Genomic DNA, 17,903 nt, shown 5'->3' on the forward strand with positions numbered 1-17,903 from the left:
ATAAAATAAGACATAGGGTGAATGGTACCGAAATATTTCTCTATAAAATAGAATTTAATTAAGTATGGTTGAAATTTCTTTTAATTCTTAATTATTAAACCTTCAGATATGGGATTGGAAGGATATAGGAATAAATAATGTATGGCCCTCTTAGATAATTAGAATCAGGACAGAGTTTTTTTATTTTCCTTTTTTTTGAACGATCTACCCTCAAGAATTCTTCCAAGTTCCTTGTCCCATAGCCTACAAAACTATTTTTTTAACTATAAGAGGAACTTCTAAATATGACTCTAGTCTTCCCACGCTGTTTGTTGGAAATCCTTTTGAGGGAAAATGAAACTATGATTGATCAGGTTGAATGAATTTTTAAAAGTTTATTAAGTACTTAATATAGACAAACATTTGAGTACTGAGAATACAAAAGCAGACAGTCCTTGTTCTCATGAAGTTTACTTCTAAAAGGTAAATAATAGACAGAGAATGGTGGTGATCTGGAAAGACAGTTTGCTAGTTTATCTTACCCTACGCTGCCTTCTTTGCTAGGTTGTTATGAAGACTAAAAAAATTAACTATGAAACACTTTATAAATTTTAGGTTCTTAATGTATGTATAGATTTCTATAGGGTTCTGATCCTGAATGAAGAAAACCTTTGGTTTCCTTTGTAATCCTATGCATTTCATTTTATGCCTTTAAAAACTTTCTGATACAAAAAACATTTAATTTCTTATCTAGAAAGTTGAGAGAGAGTGAGTAGGGACCTTAAGGAGTAGATTAAGTTTTGCTGGTTCAGTCCCCTAGTTGTTTTGATTAGGTTAGAACTGGAAAGGAGTAACAATAAGAGAATAATAACACCCTGGCAAGGCAGATGGTGAGAAGGTAAGGGGCAAGTGAAAGTAAATATTGGGTGTTTTGAAGGAACCTAGCTGAAAATTCCAGGGCAAGATACCAAAGAAGACCATAGCATGGATCAGAATTGAATATGAATATAAAGGAAAAGAAATTGAATGATGGGATGTCACCACAGATCCATCAAGATAGGATAATGACATATGTTAATTCCTAAGCACTGGTTTCTAAATTAGGTCTAAGGGCCCACTGAGTAAAGCTCTTTGATAGACTCATAGATTTAGACCTGGAAGGTAAGAGCTTAGAGACCATTCTGTTCTCCCCCCCCACCCCCTTCATTTATAGATGAGAAAACTGAGGTCCAGAGATGTTAGAACTTGCTCAGTATAGTACAGAGTAAAGATTCAAATAACAAATCCTTTGCTTCCAAAATCCAGTATTCTCACTTAGTTTAAATCATATATTTTTTTAAGTCTTTTTAAAGCTGAAAGGGCATCATTTCCTCTTGGTAAATTGTTATTGCACAGAATACTATGGATAAACTCAGAAAGTCCCTGTTTCAAATTTGAGCCTCAGACTCTTAGCTCAACTGCAGATGTCATTGGATCAAAGGGTGGGGGGAGTTAAGAATGAGAAAACTGGAAGGGTAAGAGGTGCTAGATTATAATGAAGGACTTTGATTGCCCTACAGAGCAATAGGAGTGATAGAGAGCCACTGTTGTTTATTGAGTAGGAAGCTGATGTGGAATTTAGGAATTTAGGAAATCAACTTTTAGTACCTGCATCGATTGGAGTGGGGACAGACTTCTCATCAGCAGGCCTGCAATAGACCAGGTGTGAGACAGTGAGAGGGCCTGCACACCAGAGTGACAACAGGAAGACAACAGGAGTGTATTTGAGAACTGTTACAAAGGTAAAACTCAAAAGCCTTGACTTACAGATTGAATATATTGGGAAGGAGTATGAGCTAATGAAAGATTATTTCCTAGGTTGTGAATTTAAGGGATTGGTAATGCCAATTTAGGCTTTTGCAAGGCAATGGGATTAAGTGACTTGCTGAAGGCCACACAGCTAGGTAATTATTAAGTGTCAGGTTGAATTTGAACTCAGGTCCTCCTGACTCCAGGGCTGGTGCTCTATCCACTGCACCACCTAGCTGCCTCATACATGTTGAGATTAAGATGTCTACTAGATATCCAGTTCAAGATGTCTGAAAGGCAGTTTTAAGTGGAAGATTGGTGGTCAGCCTGCTGTGAAGAGGATAGGTAAATTTGAGAATCATCAGCATAGATATAGTAATTAAATTGTGGGAACTGATGAGATCACCTAGTGAAGTAGTATAGAGGGAGAAGAAAAAACGACCCAGGATAGAATTCTGAGGGACACCTATGGTCAGACAGTATATATAGTCTGGAGGAAGATTGAGCAAAAGAGATTGAGGAGTTGCCACATAAGGCAGGAGGAAAATCAAGAGAAAATAATAGTGAGCATCAAGGAAATGTGATCAAATAGTGTCAGAGGCTGCAAAGAGGTCATGGAAAATGAGGATTAAGAAAAGAAGTTTGAATTTGGCAGCTAAGAAATAAATTTTGGAAAGATCAATGATGCTGGATGCTAGAATGAGGCTGATAGGAAATAAGTGGAAACTCCTTTTGTTGAAATGTCCTTTGGAAGCTGGTTTGGATTAGATGATTTCTAGTTACTTTTAACCTCATGACCTAGGATCCATGGCCAGCTTTCTTATCTTGCAAAATTCATTCTGGTTCCTACCAAGCCCAGTGATTTTAAGATCTTCATCATAACAACTGTACAGTATTTCTTTATAGAGTTAACATTACTTTTAGAGTAAATAGAATAGAACAATCATCTTTCCTCCAAAGGAAAACCAGACTGTAATTGGTTGACATTATTCAGCCAACTTATCATCATCTGTACCAATGAAGTTTTAAGCCCTTTCCCCTCTCTCCCTCAGTGCTTGTTAAAGAACACAAAAGAACATAGTCCCTAACCTGAGGCAATCCTTCTGAGGAGTTGAAGCTCCTGAAATGCACAGTCATTTCTAATTGTTTGGAAGATAGATTTGGACAGATCAAAAGTCATAGATAGATATGTGTAATAATACCTTAAGATTTATAACTTGCTATCTTATTTAATCTTCATAACAATCCTGTGTGATAGGTGCTATTATTACATTCATTTTATAGATGAAGGAACTGAGGTTAAGAACTTAAATGAAATTCCCAGACTTACATAAGCAGTAAGAGTCTGAGCTAGTATTCAAATTCAGGAAGGACTTTATCCATTGAATCATCTAGATGCTACCTATAAAAGTCTGAGCAGCACTGAGGACTTCTCAGAAATAGAGGTCTTCATTTGTGATTAAGAAAAAGTTTCCTCCCTTCATAAGCTACTGTCAACTGAGCATGCTCAGACTTGAAAAGAGCTGCACTGAAGTATGTGCTTGGTGATAGACCTACTGTCCAGGAATGATGAAAAAGATGAGCATGCCTCCCAAACTTGACTATCCCTCCTCCAACCCAAAACTGGATGGCATGTATTAGTTGCAAACTGGATGTGCAATGGCAAACTGACTGTCTTCTATTTGGGGGGAAAGTGTGTAGAAATGCTTGCTGACTTTAGTTGTATTTTGTTTTTGGATTTTTTTTTCTTCAGATTAATGACTTGGTAGATATGAGTAAGCTGTCTAGAATTGAAAAATTCAGTATAATCAAAATAACCTTTTTCTCCCTTAGAACACGTCAGTTATGGAGGATCAGAATGAAGATGAGTCCCCAAAGAAAAATACACTATGGCAGGTAGGAGCAATGCTTACAGATGAGATAGTGAATTGAGTTGGTCCTCCTACATTTTTTTTACTTTTCTTTTTCTTTGCATTGTGCTCTTAGCATTTTAAGAAAATATCCAAATTTATATTTGTTTAGGAAAATGAGGGGATTGAACTAGATTTTCTCTGTCCTTTTCTAAATCTATCATCCTGATCCAAGAATTAGTTAAAAACTCTTTAGAGTGTTTTTTAGTAGTCTAACTGGTTATTATCTCAGATAGTCTACCTATAGATTTTATTTTCTTTATTTTTTTACCCATAGATCTTGTTAAAATATAGGCAATGCCACTAAAAGTGATTATTAAAAGTATAACTTGGCCATTGACTTAACACTTTTCTTCTTCACCTACTGTCTTTTTCTCCTACAATCCTCCTTCTCTTTCTTTTTAAAAAATTTTTTTCCTATTATTTATTGAAGTTTTCATGTTTGTGTCAGTAACACCCCTGGACATTGCTCTAGTTTATGATTCTTTGGGCTAAAGAAGTTTCTGATTCTAGTGTAAAATTCCATGTTACTGGAATTCTAGACCATGCTCCTATCTTCACATACACAAACAATATCTTTCATCACAAATAAGATTAGCAACAAAAGAAAGCAGAACTCTGCAATTTAAATAAGGAAAGCAGATATACAGCGATGTAGCACTATAATAAACTTTCATACAAAAAAAATTTTAAACCCAAATGGATTTTATGTAAGTGAGAGTAGAAATGGCATTGGTAGAGGTTTTATAATGTGGGAAATATGCTGAGTAATAAGCCAACACAATTGTTAGAAAGTTTATAGGGTAACAGATTTAGAGCTGGAAGGAATCTCATGCAAAAGAATAAGAAATCATCTTGTCCTACCCTTTCTTTTATAAATAATGTTGAATCACTTGTACCAGGTCACAAAAAGATAAATAGCAAGGGTGAAATCTGAACTCAGGTCTTTCTGACTCCTAATGAAGTAGAAAAGTTCAGATTTGGTATTCCTGAAAATCCTTTCCCCCCCCTTTTTTTTAATTTCAGAGCTATTTTATCTTAATTTCTGTTTGGTTTTCCCAGTTGACAGTGGTTTCTATTATTTTAGCTATTAATTATCTAGTCAGATAGCTAATGAATATAACAACATACTAAGGGCTTTAGGGATTTAAGTGATTATTTCATTTGTCTGATTTTAGAGTGTTCTCTAAAATTAAGACTTACTTGCCCTTTAAGTTCACCACACAAAAGATTTTAAGAATTAGCTCCATGCTACCCTCTGGTGGTGTCTGGTATCAGAGTCCTTCCTTCCCTCATGCAATGGAAGAAAAAAAAAGATATAATATAGTGTTAGAAGGATCTCTAATGAATTCCATATATTCCACAATTCCATAAATTCTTAGTGAGAGAAATGTCCTCTCATGTAGCCAAATAGTTCTTGAAATAACCCTAATAATGATGATAAAAATAATTTATACATTCATAGCACTTTAAGAATTATAACAACCCTGAATTGGTAATATTAAATATTATTATTACCCCCATTTTTTGTATGGAGAAAGCCCAATTAACATGACTATTTTATATAGCTAGTAGGTACCAAGGGCTGGTATTCAAACCTATACATTTCCTGTCATCAAATCCATCAGTTCCTCTTTCCATAATACAACAGTGCATCCTCTGATATATTGAAGACCTCTATATTAGATACTAGATGGAAACTCAATGATTCTAAGACTAGGCATATACATTTAACAATACAGGTCTGTGTCTCTTTGAGTATCTTTAACAGGTATCATCTCTGAGATGGTGTTCAGTAGAAGGAAGAAGATAGATTTGTTAAGTCCTTTAGAGCATTTCTAGCCATGATATTAAAATTAGTTTGATATAGGTCCTAATACCTGAGGGAAATTTTTCTAGATATCTTTAAAATTTTATGTTTCTCCTCTTCTGTTATAAATAATTGAGACATAAGGGTGGTTGGAGGGAGGGGGACATAGTCTGTTTATACTTACAGAAAAGTAGTTGACTCAGTACTTTTTTTTTAAATGTTTGGAAAGAATACATTTCACAAAAATTAAGGAAAATTTAATATGGTATCATCAGGAGCTAGAGGTTAAAAATTAGATCTATTTATGAATTAGTCTAGCATTTTGGTACAAAATTCAGGTACAAAAAATACTTTAAATTGTTTTAGCACTAATTATTTTATCCCAATATTTCTAGTTATCTGTTATTTATATCTCCAAAGTTGCTTAATAGTTTCATCAATTAATCAGCCAGCATTTAAGTATCAGACATGAGATGTGAGTGCAAAAGAAACAATTCCAGCTTATAAAGGTTTACATTTTTGTGAGAGACAAGTACATATAAAAATATATAAAGCACAAACATGAAGTGAATGAATGCAAACAGGAGGTGGGGAAGAGGTCACTCAAAGTAGGATAGCATCCGGGCAGTGGAATGTTGGTGTAGAATGTGGGTATTAAAGGAATAAAGAGACTTTCTAAGGCTGGAGGTAAGGAAAGAGTGCCTTCTGTCATGTGGGTCTTCCAGTACTAAGGCAAGGAAGTGAAAGTTGGAGTCAGGGGTGCTTATGTGTATATGCTTACATAGTAAATCCATATGCCATAGGTACAGAAATGCTATTTTGGTTGGATCCCAGAGGGGGAGTGATATCCATTAAAACTGAGAAGACAGGCAGCTAGGTGGTCAGTGGGTAGAGCCCTGGCCCTGGAGTCAGGAGTACTTGAGTTCAAATCCAGCCTCAGACACTTAATAATTACTTAGCTGTGTGGCCTTGGGCAAGCCACTTAACCCCATTGCCTTGCAAAAACCTAAAAAAAGAAAAAAAACCAAAAACCTGAGAAGACAGGATGGGGCCAGACTGTGAAGACTTTAAACCTGAATTGATTTAGGAGGGAAAGTCACATGGTGAGACAGATTTAAGGAGAGTTTCTTTGGCACTGTAGGATGGAATAGTTATGAGAGACTTGAGGGAGGGAGACTAAATACTAGGCTATTGCTCATCTAAGACAGAGATGATAAAGTGGTAGCTTGGAGAGTGGAGAGAAGTTGGAAACAAGAAAGATTATGAGGGTAGAAATGGCACAATTCAGCATCTTGTTGGATATGTGTAATAGTGAAGAGGATGATGCTGAGGTTACCTGGGGAATTGAAAGGAGGGTGATGCCTTTAACATAAGTAGCATAGTCTAGAAGAAGGAGCTGGGACTGGGGGGTAGATAATGATTTCAGTTTTGGATATGTCTAGTTTGAAATATTCAGAAGGCAATTGATAGAGGAATTTGGCTCAAGGGCATCTTCAGAGAGAAGAGGAGAGAAGATCTGGGACAAAACCTTAGAAAACACTCATCGGTGTGAGATGGATGATGATTCATCAAAGGAGAATAAAAAGTAGTCAGGCATGCATAAGAGGTATAACAGTGCAAGCACCATTAGGAATGCCTAGAGAAGAGAGGACATTCAGGAGGAAAGAGTTATAGGTGAGGAAAGATGAGGTCTGAGAAAAGACTACCAGATTTGGCAGTTGAGCCTGTTAAAAAAAATTTAATACCATGTACCAAGCAGGCACTGTGCTAGACCTGAATATCATTGGTAAATTTGGAGGAGGTAGTTTTAGTTGAGGGATGAAATGGGAAACCAGATTGTAAAGGTTGAGGAGCAATCAAGCAAGAGGAAGGAGATGGAGATGAAAGCAATGAGGATAGGTCCAGGTTTTTCTAGGAGCTGGGCTGAAAAACATCAGAGGATGATAGCCTGAGGGGGATAGCAGGGATTAGTATAGGTTTTTGTTTTGATTTGAAGGATGGGAAGAAGGTTGAAGACTAGGGAAAAATCTGAGAGGAGGGGAGCAGATTAAAGGAAGGAATAAGCACTTTTATATAACAACTGCTAGATATACCAGCCCCAGTGCTCATTTGATCCTTGCAATAATCAGTTTTATAAAGTAGGTGCTCTTATTTCCATTTTATAGTTTAAGAAACTAAACAGGTTAAATGACTGTCCCAGATACAACTTTTTTTTTTTCTTTTTAAATTTAAGGCATTGGGGTTAAGTGATTTGCCCATGGTCACACAGCTAGGTAATTATTAAGTGTCTGAGGCCAGCTTTGAACTCTGGTCTTTCTGACTCCAGGGCAGATGCTCTATCCACTGCACCACCTAGCCGCGCCCCCCCCAGTTACAGCTTCTAAATGTCCAAGGTTGGATTTGAAATCATCTTCCTTTCTTCAGGCCCTGCTCTCTATCCATCCTATTCAGTTGCCACTAATGATTGAGGATTGATTCTGGATGCAGTCTATTGGAAAAGGCAGGAAGGGATGGGATCCAGTGCATTTGTAGAGTCACATTATGTCAGAGGATTTAGAACTGGGAAGGAAACTTGGATATTCTCTATTTAACCAGGAAAGAAACTAAGACCTAGACATTAAAAACAATTGTCCAAGGTCATAGAAATGGTTATAGTAAGAAGAGCTGAACAAAGGTTAGAATGTAGGAAAAGGCAGTTGTGCAGACTTGACTTAAATTTTATGAAAATGCCTGTCTTAGATTTGAATATTATGTACAAGTAGTGAATATAGTGAAAAGGGACCTAGATTTGGAGCCAGAAAGACCAATCTCTGTAGCAGCCACCTACTGTTTTTATGACCTTGGGCAATGCACTTAATAAAATAAAGACTAGTGTTTATAGAATAATTTAAGATTTTACAAAGGGCTTTACCTATATTATTCCATTTAATCCTAATAATTGACTTACCTAGGGTCTTACACACATACACACACACACACATACACACACACACACACACACACACACACACACACACAAACACAAACACATCTACATCATCTCATTTGATCCTTACAATCCTGCTGAAGAAACTGCACCAACCAGAAGTTCAATGAATTGTCTAGGGTTACATAGCTAGGGTCTGAGGCTCAATTTGAACTTTTATCTTAGTCACTCTAGGCCCATTGTTCTATCTTTTGTACCACCTAGCCACTTCTGAATATTTATTTTAGATATGTATACTTATATGTATATATGTGTGTACATACATAAAATCTCCATAACTTGATTTATGGATGCTGGACTTTTATTCTCAGTACAATGATCAAACTGCTTTATTATCTTTTAATTGCAACTTGTAAACAATTATTTTGTTATACTTAATAAACTGCTATTATTGGTGAGTGAATCATTCTTGGTAGACCTAGGATTTCTCAATTTTTGCCTCTGATCATGCATTGTGGTGGTGGTGGTGGTGTGTGTGTTCTATATCACTTCATTCTGTATCAGATGCTTTTTCCCCCCAGTTTTCTTAGCCTAGATATTCCTCAAGGGTTGGGGCTGTGCCTTTTCCAACCAGAAAGGATTTTGTGTCTTTTGTCCTCTCCTTCCTCTCTTGGAAAGGGTTCTAGCCAAAAGGGTGATAGGAGATTTTAGGAAATTTACTTTGAGCTTATAAATAAACCATTTTAAACTGAATTTATTATATTATGATGACACTTTTATATTAAAAATTTCCTTCTCTTGAGTTCCCACGTTCCTGACTGGTGATTTTTCCATACCAGAACATTTTCAGGAAAGCTCCAGTTACACTCAACTAGACTACCTCCTTTCCAATCACTACCTCACCATCCTCATCCCTCCCTCCAGGTCTGGAAAATCATCTTCTAATTATTCTTGGATTTGAATTTGCTGATCTATTCTCCTTGGTCCCCTAACCAAAGACTGTCCCCAGCTACCACTCCCCTGTTTTGTTTTCTAACCTGCTTATAGGCAAGAACCTACTTAGTACCTAGTAAGAACTTCAATGCATTTTGATTCATTCACTTAAGGAGGATATATCTGCATTCTTGATATTTTAGTTCTGAATTTATATATTCTCCTCAAACTTTTGGACACTATCTTAGTAAGTTGAGGGGTGTGTGTGTGTGTGTGTGTGTGTGTGTGTGTGTGTGTGTGCTTCTTTAAAATGATTTAGATCATATTAGAAAAACTGCTTTAAACTTAATCATCAGTTAACTAACTCATCATGATGATTTTTATTTTTCTAAACTAGATAAGTAATGGAACATCATCTGTGATAGTCTCCAGGAAGCGACCATCTGAAGGAAATTACCAAAAAGAAAAGGACTTGTGTATTAAATATTTTGACCAGTGGTCTGAATCAGATCAGGTTGAATTTGTGGAGCATCTGATTTCACGAATGTGTCATTATCAGCATGGACATATTAACTCTTACCTGAAGCCCATGTTGCAGCGGGACTTCATCACAGCTTTACCAGGTAAATATATATTTGTATCTTGGAAGAATCAGGTGATAGAATTCTCTCTTTTGCAATGTGAGTTAGTGTTAAAGATTTTCCTAGTTGTTTTACGTCCATTTACTTTTATATTTTAATTAGAGAAAATTAAATCATATACAATATTTAGCGTATTTTAGGTAAATTTGTGTGATTAATATATGAATAACTGTATGAACCATATAGTATTGGATATCAGTATTCCTGTTCCCTGAAGCATTTAGTTATTATTTGTTGTTGTGTCCATCTTTTGTGACCCTTTTGGAATTTTCTTGACCAATATACTGAAGTGAATAGCCATTTCCTTCTCCAACTCATTTTACAAATTAGGAAACTGAGACAAACAAGGAAAAGTGACTTGCCCAGGGTCATATAACTAGTAAGTGTGTGAGGCCAGATTCGATTGCAGGAAGACGAGTCTTCCTAAATCCAGACCTGGCATTCTTTCACCACCTAGTGGCCCTGCCCCTGAAACACACTGGCAGCTTAATGATGAATATATTTAATTTCAAAAGACCTGGGGCAGCTCTGTATTAGTATACTTTCCAGATTACTCATATGCATTGGGAGATATTTTCACACCAATGAAACCCATCTGTAACCATGTACATACTTTATGTATTTATGTCTCCAGATAAACTACATCAGAATTTGGGCTTAAAAATTGTGTTTTAGTGTTGCTTCTCTCAGTCACTTGTTTGGATTTCTCATGACCCCATAGATAGAATGCATATTTTCATGTAAAAAAATTCAAGAACTTCCTTAATAAAGTCAGTGTATTTGTTGTACTCCTAGCATCTTTGTTTTATTAAGTTCACTTTGATTAGGTTTAGCAGAGGCTAAGTGGATCAGTTTCTTTGAGCATCTTATGTCCCTTCAGATAAGGATGTTATATGCTGAAAAATTTAGGGTAGTGGCAATATTGCTTCATGCATAGAAGTCAACTTGCAACTTCTGTCTCAAGATGAGGGGTAGCAAGCTAACCCCTTGCTTTCACATAGCAGATGTATTATTGTATTTAGAGTCCACCTGGATGTGGTGATAATCTCAAGTCTCTACAGTCACTAGGATCCCTGAACTCTGGGCCTCAGGGGACTTAACACAAGGGCTAGAACAAGACACACTTCAGTAGGCTTCTGAGACCCTAACCCTAAGACCTGCAGCTCCTAACAGCTTGCTCATAACACGCTGGTTTTTGGATTTCCAAGATTTTTAATCTTTCTAACACATTTCAGGATGAGGTGTTTAAATAACTGAATTGCTTTGAGAAATACTTTTTGCTGTTTTTTTGTTAAAATGCAATACTACATTTCTTCTTTCCCTGGAAAAGCAAACTAACCTTTTTTCTTCCTATACCAACCCCCCCCCCCCCCAAAGGCTATCCCCTTTCTCCCCTTGAATTTGATGCCTGTGGTGATGTCAGAAAGGCCTGCTGTTATTCAGAGTTGTGCCTTTCCCCTCATTATATTGTTTTGCTTTTCCAGATTTTGGTTAAAATCTAACCCAACCTTTCAAGATGACAGCTGAATAACATTACATTTATTAGGTCTCCACGAGGTGGCAGTGTTGGGGTTAGCCTAGTTTGTGCAGTAGGTTTAGAGGTGGTCCCTTCTCTCAGGAATTGTTTCTAAGAAAGACATGGGACTGATGATTCTGTGGTTATGTATATAAATGTAGTAAATGTCTTTGCAACCAGGTCAAGTCTCATTATAAATCCAAGACACTATCCAAATTCTTTTGTTGAACTGGAATTTTGTGGTATTGAATATTGGAAATAAATGGGCCTTTGGATAAGTATTGGAAATCTTTTTATTATGCAGATGTTTTTGTTGTAATGGTATTTGTTGTAATAGGATTTGATATGAAGATATATGTCTGTATATACATCAGTATATAGTACACATATGTATCTAATTGAGGAGGACAAGCTGGCCGAGTTGATCGTGTTAGTGTCTAGTAGACTTGGATTAAAACTGGCATTATTTCTTTAGTACAGTTTTGGCCCTGGTACAAGACCATGCCTTAAAAATATTAGGAGGAGAAAAATAAGTCCATGTGTATGTTCATATTTGTGTTTAACAATGTTTCAGGAGATTTGTTAATCTTTATCCCACAGTGATTTTTAAGTTTTACCGAAATCTCAAACTTGAATTTAAAGTTTATTGAAATGGATATGAAACCTAGACTTTATTGTGAAAACTATTAATTTTATATAAATGATCTTCATAGCTTTGGCTTGTTAATATACTCAGTCTGAATATCATACCTGTCAGTACAGGGAAAATGGAAAATATTTGTGGTCTCTGGCTCCCTTTTGGTTTGGTGGAAAAGTGATAATTATGCTATGCTTTTCTTAAAATCATGGTAAATGTTTAGTCTGCAATGTCAATTTCTACAGGCTAAGTTTGTGGTTAGCAAGAACTGTTGTTAAAAGAAAAATGTGTGCCCTTTGAAATAGAGGCAGATTATGCTTTAAACAGAGGTGATAAGGTTTTGCACACAAATTACTCAATTTTGCCTATAGCAGCAAAGTAAGGATCTTAAAATTACTGACCCACCTAGCCACTGTCTTATCCATGTGCCTGAACCCAGAGAATGAAGTTAAAACAGATGTCAAGATTCTTCTTAAGACAGGTTGGAGCATGGGGAATGGGAGATATTGAAGAGTCAGAGCAGTGGGCAGGATCTAGGACTAGTTAGTGGAGGAAAGAAACACCTGGTTTTCCAAAGGTAATGAGATTTATTGCTAGGCTGTTCATAATTGCTTGCCTAGTATTTTCCATATTGATTTATTGCAGCTTCAGAGAGGTATGTTGGTGTGTTTTCAATGATGATTCTCAAACGTTTGTACTTGTTATTTGATAGAAAGAAATGGGGTTTTTGGCATAAGTACCTTTATGCCTTTGCCTTAATTCTTGGGTTAATTTATTCCAGGTTTAGATGGATCTAACAATAGAATGTAGCTATTTGAACACATTTCTGTTCAGTTTAGCGTGTTCCTAATTTTGAATTTCACAGCAAGATGACTATACCAAGATGCCTTTTAACATGTCTGGGGTGGGGGGGACTAAGGCACAGGGCAGGGAGGGCAGGCTGTCTTTGAAGCTGCTTTCTGCAGTGCAGCACTCTACCAAAGTTCTTTGAAATGTGTTTCTAAAATAATAAATTTTTTTGTAATTGTATGATCTAAGCAGCTGCTTTATACCTAGCTTTAGTCAAGGGCATTGAACTGACATTACCCATTTGAGTTTCATTTTGACACAATGTTATTTACATATTAAGCTTTGAAATCTTTGCATTTTAATTGTTTTAATTTATTATTGAAATTCTTCCAAACCTTCATCTGGTGCCAGTAATCAACAACAGCAGCACTTCTTCAGCATCTTACATGGTATTACTGCCTTCTTTTCCCAGGCCATGATGCTGTCATCTTGTTGCCTTGGGGGGAAAAAAAAGAATGACACTGTAATGAGTGCCAGATGTTGTTACTTAGGAAAGTGCTTAATTTTAGCACCTCAAAGGGTTTTTATTGCAGGGAAATTGGGCACTGCCCACCTGGGGCACAACCCCACTCCACAAGGCAGAATGGATCCAAGAGAACAACACAAGGGCTGCAGAGCAGGATGACTTGGGGGAGCAGCAATTCTACTTTGGGATGGGCAAGTTTTTACCCTATCCTAAAATAATTGTTTTGTTCAGATTTGAACAAAAGAAGGCAATACCTTCATTTGGCTCCTTGCTCTACAGGAGGTTGCCATATTGCTCATATTATCTTTTCTCACCCAGGGACTCTTGCTCAGTTCTGTATGATATATGACCTATTGATGTGACAACGAGCTCTTCACCTAATGAGGGAAGTCACCCTTTTGACCTAGGGTGTCTACTACATGGCAGTCTTTCAGATGGGAGACATTTTAGGCATTTTTCCAGTTTCTTCCCATCTATCCACATCATGTTACCCTAAAAAATGTAGGATGCTGAGCAGTTAGTGCTCATTTTATTGGTAAGGATTCCATGAGTAAACATGTTATTGGAATTAACAGAAATGAAACTACCGATTTGCCTCCTTTTGTTATCATATTAAATATAGGTTTTTATGCAATGTATTTCATGGTACAGCCTCAAAGTTAGTTTAAGTCTTGTGCATTTTTAAAAACTTTTGGGGAATCTCTATAGGCATACAGATTAGATATAGTTTATAAAAGTTAAAACCCCCCTCAAACAAAACAAAACAAAACTGACAGATTTGGCAGGAAGGCTGCCACTAATTCCCTTAACTTTGTAGCCTTAGTGTTTCTGAATGCCATTAATTGAATCAGTACCCAGATGATGTTTTTCAAAATTAGGGTCTGATTTTTCTTTGAAGAACACCCTCTTGATTCTTGCCCTCTTCCCCCCTTAGACTAGAAATGATCTCCAATAAACCTAGGTTTGTTTGGAGTATTTATCAGCAAGTGCCTATTATGTTCTAGGTATTGTGCTAGACACTGGGAATGAAAATACAAATAATGTTGTTAACCCTGCTTGCTGTTCATCAGTGGCATATGCACTTGAAAGGTCAAGAAGAATGAAGACCAAGAAAAGGATAGAGATCTGGCAGTTAAGAGAACTGATAATTTTGCAGAGAGTAAAATTAGATATCCAGATAAAATTAGAATACAGATTGCCAAGGGTTGAGGAGGGAGGAAAGGAAGTTATTTCCTACCATGATATAGAACCATAGGATTCAATCTGCCTGTTATTCTGTGTGGTACTTTATTGTTCTGTGGATTATTCATTCATTCATTCATTCATTCATCAAACATGAAATGTGCTCTCTGTTCCAAACACTATTCTAAGCATTTCGAATACAAAGACAAAATTGAGTTTTTACTTTTCCTTCCTGGCTCTACATAAGCCTCCTTCTCCCCTCTTATACTGCCGCCAAATGAACTATTTCACATCTCTTCATAACTAGTTCCTACCTTTCCAGGCTTCTTACACTTTCTGCTCCACCCTGTAATCTTTGATCCAGTGACTCTGGCCTCCTTGCTCATCCTTACACAGGATAATCTATTTCCTGACTCTGGGCATTTTCTTTGCCTGTCTCCAATGCCTTTTCTCTTTTTGCTCTCTCCTTCCTCATCTTTGATTCCTGGTTTCCCTGACTTCCTTTAAGTTCCAGCCTGAATCGCTTTGTATTTGAGTTCTGTTCCCTCTGTTGATTATTTTCAATTATATATCTATATTTTTTGTACGTAATTGTTTGCATGTTAGTTCTCTGACCTACTCAAAAGGAAGGGCTGTTTTTGATCTTTCTTTGTATCTCCAGTATTTAACACAGGTTCTAACGCTTAGTAGGCACTTAATAAATGGGAATATCTGAGGAATGGACAGTTGGCAGCATGAATGGTGCAAAAGGATAGGTTTTTCCTTTTCAAGATCATTAATTTTCAGTTACAGAACAGTGGGCTTCCTGGACAAGGGACAAAGTCTGGGGAGAACATGCCTGAAAAGCAACAAGCCTATTCAAGATGACTTTAAAATGAAAATTGAGGGACCAGGAAAGTATTCAAATATAAAGCCATGACTGCAGAAATATGTGTAACATAAAATAGAAGAAAAGTTCATTCATTTTCAAGAGAAAATAATAAAGGTCAGAAGTACTTTAAGAATGCATTTAGTATATATACAAAAGTATTCTTATCAAAATGAACTTGAAATTTCAATACAGGATAAATACTATTTTTCCAAAGATAAATATAATACTAAAGAATCAATGAGATCTGAAGAGGCATAACTCAAAGCAAATCTAATGGAAGGACATCACTTAGAGAAAACAGTCACGGAAGTGGGGTTTTTCCATTTTAAGATTCTTGGTTTGATAAAGTGAAAGATGAGCAAGAATAAGACTCTTAAGGCCACCTTACAAATTAGAGGGATGTTTGGGGCAATAGTTTTACTAATCTGAACTTAAGAACTGGCACTGAGGCAAGGAAGACTAGCATCAATGGATCTCCATAGCTTGGATCTTTCAGATTGTTTATCTTATAGTTTTGTGCTGCTTAGGTATTGATGAATGAAGAAATGAATGAGTGAATGAATGAATGAATGAAGAGACATTCATTAAATACTGATTTGCTCTCTGAGAATAAAATCGTAAAAGCTAGAACACTCCTGACCTCAAGAGGCTCACTCTCTAAATTGGAGAGACAACATCTACAAAGAAAGCTTAGTTATAGGGCAAATGGGAAACTTGGAAGTCCTAAGGGTGCAGCAAAGATACAGGTAAGAGACAGGAATTTCTAGGTTGTATTAATAGTTCAGATGATCTTTGTAACCAGTGGTTTTTCTCACTAGAAAGAATTGAATTGGTGAATCCCATCTCTCCAAGCCTATGTGAGCAGTCCAGCAGCTAGGATAGCTTCTGGGATGACTAGGAACAAGAATGGGGATAAGGAGGGAAGTCTTCCCAAATAGAACTGTGAAGAGTAACACTCCTCTCCACCCCCAAGAGGTTTTAGTTTGTATGTACTCTGGTTAGTGTTTATAGTATTATCATAAAAATAGTTTTGACCTCATGGAGCTAAAGATGAGTCTCTATGGGCTACACTTTTAGAACTACTAATGGAGGAGAAGAGGCAAATTTCTACTTAGGCTTGGCTCTTATCATTAAGGAAAGAATTAGTGATGTTGAAGAAGCAGGGAGTGCCATAATTGCATGTTTACTGCTCTTTAGGAAATCACTTGATATGGAAGTTGCTGTCAAAAGTCTCAACCTTCCTGAATATTGTCTTAGGCACTTGGAAAGGCTATTCCTACAGCAAAACAAAACAAAATATTCCTTAGGAAAGAACTGAAGAAAACCTTGACAGGCCAGCATAGCAGCAAGTACAAATTTACATTGTACAGAACCAGCTACTACTTTATAACTCTTGGATATTTTTATTCTTTTTATCCTTTTTCCTTTGATATGCTTTCTCTCTCCAATTAGAGTTAAACTTCTTGAGGGTAGAGATCACATTGTCTGATACAATCAAGCATTCAATAAACATTTTTAAAAATTTGGTAAGTAGTGGTCACAACTCTCTTTCAGTGTTATGCTGACCCTGGTAGCAATCCACCATCACTTCATTTTCAGATATGGAGGAAGGTTTCCCCTTCTCCATTCTCTCCCCTAATACTTCCCTTCCATTTCCCTCAACATATATATGCCATATTAGGCTTCTAGTATTATTCTTTCATTGTAATTTGAGTCAGATTTATTAATGCCTTCTCTTTTAACTATGAGAACATGCAACTAATACTCTTGTTTTTAGTCATTATTACCCAAAAAGGAAACAAAAATGATATTTATACCTGTTTTCTCATCTTGTAAAAATTTTTTTCCTGTAGAGCAAGGCTTAGATCACATAGCAGAAAACATCCTTTCTTACCTGGATGCTAGATCTCTATGTGCAGCAGAATTGGTTTGTAAAGAATGGCAGCGTGTGATCTCTGAAGGAATGCTTTGGAAGAAATTGATTGAAAGGATGGTACGGACTGATCCACTCTGGAAGGGACTTTCAGAAAGAAGAGCATGGTAAGTTTTTCTGCAACAAGGATTATTTATTTAATTTGGATCCTAAGCAAACAGTGCCCAAGTACTATTCTTAAAGAATATATCTGTAAAATTAGATACCTTGTGTAAACAAAGTGAAATTGTGAATTTGCAAAGGTAATAGCTGAAACCTCTAGTTTCTTTTTAACTTTTCAATTGCATGCAAAATAGTTTTCAACATTCATCCTTTTGCAAGCTTTTGAATTCAACATTTTTCTACCACTCTTCCCATGGCAGCAAGTAATCTTCATCAACATTTTTTAACTCTTAGAATTCATTTGTCTTTCAGTTAGTCTTAATATTTAGTATCATTTAGATAAAAAAACCCAATTTTCAG

At 36.4% G+C, this 17,903-nt stretch overlaps 1 protein-coding gene across 6 annotated transcripts in view; it reads left to right on the plus strand.

The window, feature by feature from the left end:
* FBXW11 (F-box and WD repeat domain containing 11) overlaps positions 1–17,903 on the plus strand; it is a 95,230-nt gene that overhangs the window by 50,940 nt on the left and 26,387 nt on the right. For 4 of the 6 annotated variants that reach the window (XM_074212420.1, XM_074212421.1, XM_074212419.1 and 1 more), the window contains 3 exons: positions 3,601–3,663; positions 9,744–9,969; positions 17,362–17,548. In XM_074212420.1, coding sequence (XP_074068521.1) covers positions 3,601–3,663; positions 9,744–9,969; positions 17,362–17,548 — 476 coding nt within the window. The remainder of the gene's footprint in view (positions 1–3,600; positions 3,664–9,743; positions 9,970–17,361; positions 17,549–17,903) is intronic. The other 2 variants (XM_074212422.1, XM_074212423.1) reach the window with 1 other exon arrangement.

The sequence above is a fragment of the Macrotis lagotis genome, chromosome 1 (assembly GCF_037893015.1).
Source record: "Macrotis lagotis isolate mMagLag1 chromosome 1, bilby.v1.9.chrom.fasta, whole genome shotgun sequence".
Classification (NCBI taxonomy): Eukaryota; Metazoa; Chordata; class Mammalia; order Peramelemorphia; family Peramelidae; genus Macrotis; species Macrotis lagotis.